The 11,092-nt window shown below is 39.8% G+C and overlaps 1 protein-coding gene across 1 annotated transcript in view; it reads left to right on the top strand.

The window, feature by feature from the left end:
• The window catches only part of slc30a2 (solute carrier family 30 member 2), a 137,020-nt gene that overhangs the window by 24,400 nt on the left and 101,528 nt on the right, over positions 1–11,092 (top strand). The window contains exons 2-3 of the mRNA XM_043682126.1: positions 3,848–4,056; positions 7,774–7,920. Of these exons, the coding sequence (XP_043538061.1) occupies positions 3,848–4,056; positions 7,774–7,920 (356 nt within the window). The remainder of the gene's footprint in view (positions 1–3,847; positions 4,057–7,773; positions 7,921–11,092) is intronic.

The following is an 11,092-nucleotide window of genomic DNA, read 5'->3' as shown; positions in this document are numbered from 1 at the left end:
GGGCTGTTTTCGTTAGAGAAAAGAAGGTTTAGGGGTGACTTGATTGAGGTGTACAAGATGATTAGGGGGTTAGATAGGGTTGACAGTGTGAACCTTTTCCCATGTATGGAGTCGGGTATTACAAGGGGGCATAGCTTTAAATTAAGGGGGGTAGATATAGGACTGAATTTAGGGGTAGGTTCTTCACTCAGCGAGTCGTAAGTTCATGGAATGCCCTGCCAGTAGCAGTGGTGGACTTTCCCTCTTTATGGGCATTTAAGCGGGCATTGGATAGGTATATGGAGGATAGTGGGTTAGTATAGGTTAGGTGGGCTTGGATCGGCGCAACATCGAGGGCCAAAGGGCCTGTACTACGCTGTATTCTTCTATGTTCTATGTTCTATAACCTTTTCTTTGATTAGAGGAGGAGGATAGATGGGAGACACTACCTAATAGTGTTTCAGGTGATGCAACCACCCAAATATATTACTTCAGTTACTCAGCAGTCCCGTGTCCGCTCCTGCTCAGTGTATCTATTCAGAGGTAAGTTTTTAAATCAGTGATTTACCTTCCTGTTAGCTCCCTGGTCAATGCTCCTGCTCTTCCTGCTGCTGAAACAAAAACAAACTGTCTGAATGTGTAACAGGAATTTACTCTCAGGGGTTTAAAACATCTGCTTCGCCTGTACAAATTTAGTCGACAGCAACTTTTATAGTTTGGTTACTTTTCTCTGAATAAGCATCCAGGCTTAACTAATGAAGCACAATGAGCAGCTGTAGTGATCAGACACTCATAATTAACCATTAAACAACTAAACATTTCCACATTTTTCTAAATTAAACAATTCAAATGACAAATATATGTATATTATATAATTTCTTGGAGTTCAGCTTACTAGATTTCTCTGTACAGAAATAGCCTTTGATTCATGAATGTCTGGGAAGACTACGATTAAATCTATGAATTTAAGTCTGTAGTTCTTTGTGATGAATCTGAACTGAAAATTGTACTGGTAAAGATGATCTGACCTTTATGGGTGTCCATATCCTTACAAGTCTTTCTAACAATGCCATTAGCAATTTGTGAGCACTGTAGTTGTGCTGTAAGAATGCTGCTGATAATCATTGATCATTTTATACTTTGTCCCTTTTGTGGACATTGTTAAATAGTTTGCCCAACTTCTCAGCCTCTGGGAAAACTGAAGAAATGATTTTCTGGAATGTGTTATGTGCTAAACTTATTCCATATAGCATTTTGTGTTACCAAAACAATTTTTCACAAGTAAGAAAAGCTGTAACATATTGACTTTACTCTGCTAGTGGTCTCTAAAGATAATGCTGACACATGTTGAGCCTTTTGAAGAAATCATGAAATCATAATTCTTGGATTGTTGAAAGTCAATACTTTTTGAAGAATGTTAGCTTTGTGGATCAATTTAAGGTTCACACTCATTCTAAGATTGCTATTTTTGGATTGTGCAATGCTTTTTCCCAAGGTTCAATTATCATTATCATGAGGAGAGGTTTTCTAATTCTTGGAATTTAGCATTTTTTTCAAGACTTGGTTCATGGGTAGTGGCAAATTTACAGAAGCCAATTGCTCAAATGCTGCCACACATTGTCTTATGAATTCATACTTTGTATGGTCAATCATCACACTTTGCTTTGTATTTTTTGAGAGCACTTCCTGCTGTTATCAAATTTAAAGAATTTTTCTCTGAATTGCTCAAATTCTCACTGTCTTCTGCTGTAAGAAAATATACAATTATTGCCATTTGCTATAGCTGGATTTTCCATCATTATAGCTAGCAATTAGGTGTTGAACCCTGAAAACCATTGATCTCATAGCGTCAGTAGATCTCTTGGTGAAGAAATTGGTAAAGCCAGTAATTTAAATTTATCACTGTCACCCGATTCATTTTGTGGTTTACATTTGCAATATCTCTAGAGATGACACACCAGTTAATATGTATGTAACATGAATTTATTCATAGTGCTTTAAAATATCTGCTCTAGGTTTGCAGGTCTACCTTCCAGGAACTTTACTTTTCTATGAGTCTTAAGCATGTAAGCATCAACAGTCAACATACATATATAATCAAACAACTAGACAATTGATTCTAAAGAGAATGCAATTAGTATTGAAACGTTTCCACTTTTGGAAACAAAATAAAATTGCATGCTGTCCAACACTTCTGAAGATCTCTGATAACCCATACTTAGCAGCCATTATATTCTTTTGCCAGTCCCATTACTTTTGAGATCTGATCCTGGTAATGCAGCTGTTTGAGATTAGTATCTGGTTTGCCAGAAATAATCCCACATTAGATGTTGACAGTTCCCTGTACATAGTAAAATGAGACCTAAGGATCACTCTTGGTTAATTTTGAGATTAGTATCTGGTTTGCCAGAGATAATCCCACATTAGATGTTGACAGTTCCCTGTACATAGTAAAATGAGACCTAAGGATCACTCTTGGTTAATTTTCAGATTGGGTTCAGAGATTGCTCCCTATTCATTCTGGCCAAGTGGTGTTAACTATTTCCAGGCATCCAAAGTTTGACAGCAGCTAGTAAGGGGAAAGATTACTAAGCAGTCAAACACACATGATCATTGTGAGGCCACTGAGTTCTATATTACAACTTACTCTCTTCCCAATACTTCTGACTTCTGTTAATTCTCAGTGTTTCCCTGGGTAGACAGAGTTTCTTCTTAAAATAAAGCCTATGGATCTCAACTTGTCTTCTGCTGGTTACCATGCTAAGAAACAGTAAAAGAAGCAGAATAAGTTCTTAACTGACCTTCCTGCATGTACTGAATTCATCTCCCAACTAACTGCAAATCCTCTTTGAAATACCTGAATATATTTATTGTTCTATGTAAATGAGTCAAGGGGTAAATGAGTAAATTACTGTTATCCATTGTCGTAATAATTTCAAGAGATATTTTAAACATTTAGTGGGAATCTGGTTAGGTTTTTGCATCTTTTCAATGGTCCCCATTTCACTTGCAAGCCTTGACCCACATGCTCTGACTGCAGGAAGAAACACAGCCAGTCAGAATTCTGTCTCAAACCCCTGCCTGTGCCTGTGCCTGTGCCTACCTTTTTAAATCATTAAATAGTGATCAGTAACATGAGTCTAGGTAGATTTTCCACATTCATATCGTGCAACCATTTGTTCATAGTGTGCATAGCTCATGAACCTGGCTGCACATCCTTCCATCAAGAGTTGTCTTACTTTTCAGTTCAACACTCAATTATAAATATTGCACATATGTGGTTCTCTATATACATTTGCAACAATGGAATTGAATAGATGCTTTGTGTTTTGAATATGAGTTGTATGGTATTAACTAGTTTTTATGAAGCCAATTGCTCAAATGCTGCCACACATTGTCTTATGAATTCATACTTTGTATGGTCAAGCATCACACTTTCCTTTGTATTTTTTGAGAGCACTTCTTGCTGTTATCAAATTTAAAGAATTTTTCTCTGAATTGCTCAAATTCTCACTGTCTAATATGCTAAACTTTTTGAGTTTGTTGAAAGTCTTTAATTTATGAACAGACCTGTGAAATGAACTTCTTAAGGAAGTGGTGGACATGGATACAATTAAAGCATTCAAAATACATTTGGAGGGATACATGAATAGGACATGTTTGAAGGCATATGGGCCAGGAGCAGGCTGGTGTCACTAATTTAGTTTGGGATTATATTCATCATGGACTGGTTGGACCAAAAGGTCTGTTTCTATGTTGTACGACTCTATGTAAGGTAACAAACAACATTACATCAAATATAAGAAATTTATGTTTTATGTTGGATATAATTTTCTTGGTTAATTATTTTACTTTCCTTGCATTGCAGCCCTTTTTCCAGTTCAAAAGAAACATACCCAAATTGCCCATTTGACAATGGAAGCAGTGCCAACTCCATTGAATTGGAGAGATATACAAGTCAACATTGCCACAGCAGATCTACATCAGATTTTGAAAACAGCGCAAAGCTGCTGGCAAGAAGGAAGCTCTATATTGCTGCTGTTATTTGCCTGATATTTATGGTTGGAGAAGTTGTAGGTGAGTTTGAAGTATATGTTGTAAACTTGGACTTTTGCTTTTTTTCCCAGTTCCCTCCACTGTCTTTCAAGAATACCCTTATCCATTCATAGGCGCCATCACTATTTTTAAAAAGGAGAACAGGAATTTATAGATAAGTTTACCTGTTAACAGTAGTAGGGAAAAAGCTAGAGTTCATGATGAAAGATTTAATAGCAAAGCACTTAGAAACTAGTGACAACATCTGACAGGTGGATTTAGTATAGATTTATGAAAGGGAAATTATGTTTGACAAATCTATTCAAATTTTTTAAGGATGTAACTTGCAGAGTTGATAGACAGCCAATAAATGTGGTTTACGTAGTCTTCCAGAAGGCTTTCAGCAAGGTCCCACATAAAAGAAAAGCATGTAAGATTAAAGTGCATGGGATTTGTGGTAATGTACTGGCATGGATAGACAGCTGGCTAGCAGTCAGGAAACAAACAATAGAAATAAACATGCCTTCTTTGGAATAGTAGGCAGTGACTAGTGGGATACTGCACGGATAAGTTCTTGCACCCCAGTGATTCACAAGATAGTGACTTTGGGGGAACTAAGTGTAATATCTCCAAATTTGCAGACAATACAATGCTGGGTGGAAGCTAAACTATGAGGAGGGTGCAGGGATACATCAGTTTGTTTTGGGCAAGTTGATTGTGTGGTCAAATGTATGGCAGATGAAGTATAATGTGGATAAATGTGAGGTAGCAAAAATGGGAAGGTAAATTATTATCTGAGTGGCAATAGATTGGGAAATGGAGAGGTGCAACAAGATCTGGGTGTCTTTGTACACCAGTTACTGAAGTAAGAATGCAGATGCAGCAGGTAGTGAAGAAAGCAAATGCTATGTTGATCTTCCTGGTGAGATGATTCAGTTATGGAGCAAGAATGTTTTGTTGCCTTTTGTGAGACGACACCTGGAGTATTTTGTGTAGTTTTCGTCACATTACCAGAGGAAGGATGTTCTGGCTGTGGAAGGAGTGCACTAAAAGTTTACCAGACTGATTCTTGGGATGGCAGGACTGGATCTTGCTGGTATGAGACTGGAGAGATTCAGTCAGTTATATCCATTGGAAGCAAAAACAGAAAATGCTGGAAACCTTCCTCAGACCTCAGGAAGGGTCACTGTGCCTGAAACATTAACTCTGATTTCTCTTCACAAAAGCTCCAGACCTGCTGAACTTTCCTCGCAATTTCTGGTTTCATTTCTGATTTCCAGCATCCGCAGTTCATACTTTTTTTTTTATTTACTATATAAATGAGAATTTAGTAGAATGAGGGGATCCCTTAAAAACTTACAAAGTTATAACCAGCAAGAGAGTGTAAATGCAGGACAGATATTCCTGATGATGTGAGCCAGGAGTCGTAGCCTAAAGATGCAGGGAAGGCCATTTAGGCTCAGGAGAAATTTCTTTAACCATAGAGTGGTGAACCTCTGTCCCAGAAAGTGGTAGGGTGGCACGGTGCCTCAGTGGTTATCACTGCTGCCTCACCGTGCCAGGGACCCGGGTTTGATTCCAGCCTCAGGCGCTGTGTGAAGTTTGCACATGTCTGTGTGGGTTTCTTCCGGGTGCTCTGGCTTCCTCCCACATTCCAAAAGATGTGCAGGTCAGGTGAATTGGCCATGCTAAATTGCCCATATGTTAGGTGCATTAGTCAAGGGTAAATGTGGGGAAAATCAGTCTGGGTGGGTTACTCTTCGGAGGGTCAGTGTGTACTTGTTGGGCCGAAGGGTCTGTTTCCACATTGTAGAGAATCTAATCTAATTATTATTGCTCTTGTGTTACGTATTGATGCACTGTCAGAAAGAGTTCATTTACTGACCTTCTCGGTTTTCAATATATTATGAATGAAATTAATTTAAATGGGCATTATCAGGTGTTGGAGAAAATGAGGACAGCGAATGCTGGAGTTCAGAGTCAAAAGGTGTGGTGCTGGAAAAACACAGCAGGTCAGGCAGCATTCGAGGAGCAGGAAAGTCGATGTTTTGGGCATAAGCCCTTCATCAGCCCTTCACAAGAGTGTGACAGAATACTGCCCAATTACCTGGATGAGTGCAGTTCTACTAATACTCAAGAAGTCCAGGACAAAGCAACCCACTTAATTGGCACCACATCCACAAACATCCACTCCCTCCACCACTGTCAATCAAGTAGCAGCAGTGTGTAACATTGACAGCAGAACATAATATTTAAAGGTTATTAAAATATTCAATCAGTTTTACTTTGTGCTCAAAAGAACAATATTTCCCTTAAATAAAAATATATTCCTTTAACCAGCTGATGAAGGACCTATTACCAAGTTGAATTCTGATAAATGAACTAATTCTGCCATAAATTAATAAGTTCATTTTATTAGTTCATACTAGATTAAAATATTCTTTTCATGCTCTTTTACATAAACAAATGAATGTTGCATGGTCTTTCCTAAACTCCAGGCTGTGTTATAAAATCTTTGCAGACAGCAAGTTGCAGTGGCTGTAAAAAAAATCCTCTGTGAAATTAACAGCTTCAGAGTGGCACGGTGACTCAGTGGTTAGCATTGTTGCCTCACAGCACCAGGGTCCCGGGTTCAATTCCAACCTCGGATGACTGTGTGGAGTTTGCACATTCTCCCTGTGTCTGCGTGGGTTTCCTCCGGCTGCTCCGGTTTCCTCCCACAGTCCAAAGATGTGCAGGTTAGGTGAATTGGCCATGCTTAAATTGTCAATTAGGTGCATTTGGGATTTGGGTGGGTTACTCTTTGGAATTTCAGTGTGCACCTGTTGGGCCGAAGGGCCTGTTTCCACACTGTAGAGAATCTAATCTAATCAAAGCTGTTGCTGAAAGTCTGGAGGTTCATTGATTGTCGAGGGTATGTTTTGCATCTTGATGTTGTTTTCCTGAATTAATTTTAGTTGTGCTTTGATTTTAGCACCTTTGGTACTTTGAATTGATCTTATTACAGCTGTAATGTGTAAAATGTATTGTGATGCAACCACAAAGAACATGGTCCATTATAATGGTTCTGTCATTTGGACACAATACATGTCATTTCCGCCACCTCCAAACAGGCCCCACCACCAGGGATATATTTCCCTCCCATCCCCTATCAGCGTTCCAAAAGACCACTCCCTCCGTGACTCCCTCGTCAGGTCCACACCCCCCACCAACCCAACCTCCACTCCCGGCACCTTCCCCTCCAACTGCAAGAAATGCAAAACTTGCGCCCACACCTCCCCCCTTACTTCCCTCCAAGGCCCCAAGGGACACTTCCATATCCGCCACAAATTCACCTGCACCTCCACACACATCATCTATTGCATCCGCTGCACCCTCAGGAATGAGGAAAGTGTGCCCAGCAGGCTCGAACTCAGCACCGTCTTCCTAACCTGTCAATCTTCTTCCTGACCTCGCCGCCCCCACCCCACTCCGGCCTATCACCCTCACCTTGACCTCCCTCCACCTATTGCATTTCCAACGCCCCTCCCCCAAGTCCTTCCTCCCTACCTTTTACTCTTAGCCTGCTGGACACACTTTCCTCATTCCTGAAGAAGGGCTTATGCCCGAAACGTCGATTCTCCTGTTCCTTGGATGCTGCCTGACCTGCTGCACTTTTCCAGCAACACATTTTCAACCCTGCTGTTAAGGGATGCTTCTGTTTCCCTTCCTATATGGCAACAAATGGAGAGTTTTTTTTTGTTTATTTTTGTTTTTCAGGTGGCTACTTTGCCCACAGTTTGGCCATTATGACAGATGCAGCACATTTACTGACTGATTTTGGCAGTATGCTAGTTAGTCTCTTTTCCCTTTGGATTTCCACCCGCCCTGCCACAAAAACAATGAACTTTGGTTGGCATAGGTCAGGTAGGAAAATTGTTTTTCACTGTGTTTTGAAATGAGTGGCTATTTGCAAATTCTTTGAAAAATAAATGTGTTACAAGAGCATAGATTGGGTTTGATGAGTTTTTAAGAAGCTTCTACAATTTTTACAATTCATTGAACAAAATAGTATTTCAAATACAATGAGTTGCGTTTCTCTATATTTCCCCGAATTTTTTTTTGTAGATACTTTGTGCTGAAAGTCTTTATTGAAACATTTTGTCCTACTGAGAAATATTTCTTTAAAAGAGGTGATCTTGGATTAAAGACTTAAAAACTTAACACATCTCTGCTATTTTCAGAAATGCTTTTTTTGCCATAATGTGATTATATTTTCATTTATTGTTATCATATTTGTACTCTGACAATTATGGGGCCTTTAGATTATTATCAAAAATACTGCACAAATAAAAACGCAGATTTTATCAATAGATATTTAAGTCTGAAGAAGCAAAGTGAATTATTGAATACAGAATGATATTTTTGTATCAGAGTTTTTATAGGTAGGCATATGGATTCTCCTTAAACTTTGTATTGAATAAATTATAGAACTGAATTTACTGTGGTAATGATTGCAAAACTGTCAGCTTTGCCCTCTTTACTCATGAAACTGACAGCAACTTCAAGAGTTTGCACATTTGCAGAATAATGCTCAAATCCAGAATTGCTGTCAGTGAATCTACAAATCTCCGGAGAGTGTCCTGTAGATATGCTCATAGTATGCTATCCCCTTGGTAGTCATGAAATGGTATGAACGTCTACTCAAACCTTTGCTAGTTTCAGTGGAAAATATTACAACTTGTTGCATAAAATTTTTAAGAAGGTACGAACTTCATCAATTACTGCTAAATAGCCTGAGTGGACCAATAAGTTGATTTCATATTTGTGAAATGCCTATTTCTCTGCAGTGATTAAAAAGTTACATTTTTGAAGTTTATTTATATTTTAACTTCTGCTTTGCTACAGCCACACTTCAATTCCACTCTCTAACACTTCAGAATAGAAATATCTACATGATTACTTCAATTTGACTGGTTTCCTACCTAACATCATGACTGCTGCACACCAAGGCATCCCTTGATTTCGTGCCAGATTTAAATTGACAGTAGAAGAAGAAAAATTCCCTCCATGAAGCTCACTGGATCTTTGTGGGCAGTTTTAGTCATGGTCAGTGATGAGCATCTTTGCTTCAGCACTAGTCTGAAAATATCAAATTTTGATTGACATCTATGAATGATCTGCAAGGCTCCCAAGACCCTGGTTTGTTGCATGTTTGTCTGTGTAAAAGAAAAGCAAATTGTGGAGACATTAGTGAGTTGTTGCAGGTAATTTTAATCTGAAAAAGCAATGAGTTGGCATTGAATGATGCCTCTTACCTGTCCCAGCAGCTTGAGCCTGTTTTGAGAGTCTTACCAGCCTGACTGCAGCCACTGTCAATCAATCAAACTGATATATGGCTGGGGATCTAATGTGGGGCTAAAACTCCACTACATATAGGCAAACTCAGAATGATCAATCTCACCCTGAACACCTGTCTACCCATGTCAATATGAAGGTCTTTGTTTCTATGTGATGAAGAAGCAAACAGAGATTCCAATAGCATATTCCGTTCATAGATCTGAAATTCCAATCAGCTCATTTTTTCTGAATCCTTTTCAATTTATTTCATTTCACCCCCAAAATAATCAAGGTGCAAATATAAGTAGAAATGCAGCTAGTAGAGTACACTATACCAGGGAATAGACTTTGTATACTGAGAGATAGAGCAGAAACTTATAGCCTAAACCCCCCACAAAACCCCCCCCACACACACCACAAACCCCCCCCACATACACCACAAACCCCCCCCACATACACCACAAACCCCCCCCCAATGGTGTGTGTGGGATGGTTTGTGGTGTATGTGGGGGGGGGGGTTTGTGGTGTGTGGGATGGTTTAGGGGGGAACAGAAACTTATAGCCTCTAGGTCACGCAGATCACGCAGATCCCTATGACACACACGTACCACCCTCTATGTGAAAATGTTGTACCTTGAGTCTCTTTTATATCTTTCCCCTCTCACCGTAAACCTATGCCCTCTAGTTCTGGCCTCCTTGACCCCAGGGAAAAGACTTTGTTTATTTGTCTTATCCATGCCCCTTGTAATCCAAGTGCCTCTTAAATGTTGCAATTGTACCAGCCTCCACCACTTTCTCTGGCTGCTCATTCCACACACGTACCACCCTCTGTGTGAAAATGTTGTACCTTGAGTCTCTTTTATATCTTTCCCCTCTCACCGTAAACCTATGCCCTCTAGTTCTGGCCTCCTCGACCCCAGGGAAAAGACTTTATTTATTTGTCTTATCCATGCCCCTTGTAATTTTGTAAACCTCTGTAGGGTCACCCCTCAGCCTCCGACAATCCACGGAAAACAGCCCCAGCCTGTTCCGCCTCTCCTTGTAGCTCAGATCCTCCAACCCTGGCAACATCCTTGTAAATCTTTTCTGAAACCTTTCAAGTTTCACAACATCTTTCTGATAGGAAGGAGACCAGAATTGCATGCAATATTCCAACAGTGGCCTAACCAATGTCCTATACAGCTGCAACATGACCACCCAACTCCTGTACTCAATATTCTGACCAATAAAGGAAAGCATACCAAACGTCTATTTCACTGTCCTATCTACCTGCGACTCCACTTTCAAGGAGCTATGAACCTGCACTCCAAGGTCTCTTTGTTTAGCAACACTCCCTAGGACCTTACCATTAAGTGTATAAGTCCCTGCTAAGATTTGCTTTCCCAAAACGCAGCACCTCGCATTTATCTGAATTAAACTACATCTGCCACTTCTCAGCCCATTGGCCCATCTTGTCCAGATCCTGTTGTAATTTGGGGTAACTCTCTTTGCTGTCCACTACACCTCCAATTTTGGTGTCATCTGCAAACTTACTAACTGTACCTCTTATGCTCGCATCCAAATCATTTATGTAAATTACAAAAAGTAGAGGGCCCAGCAATAGACAATAGACAATAGGTGCAGGAGTAGGCCATTCTGCCCTTTGAGTCTGCACCACCATTCAATATGATCATGGCTGATCATCCTTAATCAGTATCCTGATCCTGCCTTATCTCCATAACCCTTGATTCCACTATCCTTGAGAGCTCTATCCAACTCT

The sequence above is a fragment of the Chiloscyllium plagiosum genome, chromosome 3 (assembly GCF_004010195.1).
Source record: "Chiloscyllium plagiosum isolate BGI_BamShark_2017 chromosome 3, ASM401019v2, whole genome shotgun sequence".
Lineage (NCBI taxonomy): Eukaryota > Metazoa > Chordata > Chondrichthyes > Orectolobiformes > Hemiscylliidae > Chiloscyllium > Chiloscyllium plagiosum.
The sequence above is the reverse complement of the archived record's forward strand: the minus strand, read 5'-3'. Positions and strand labels throughout refer to the sequence as shown.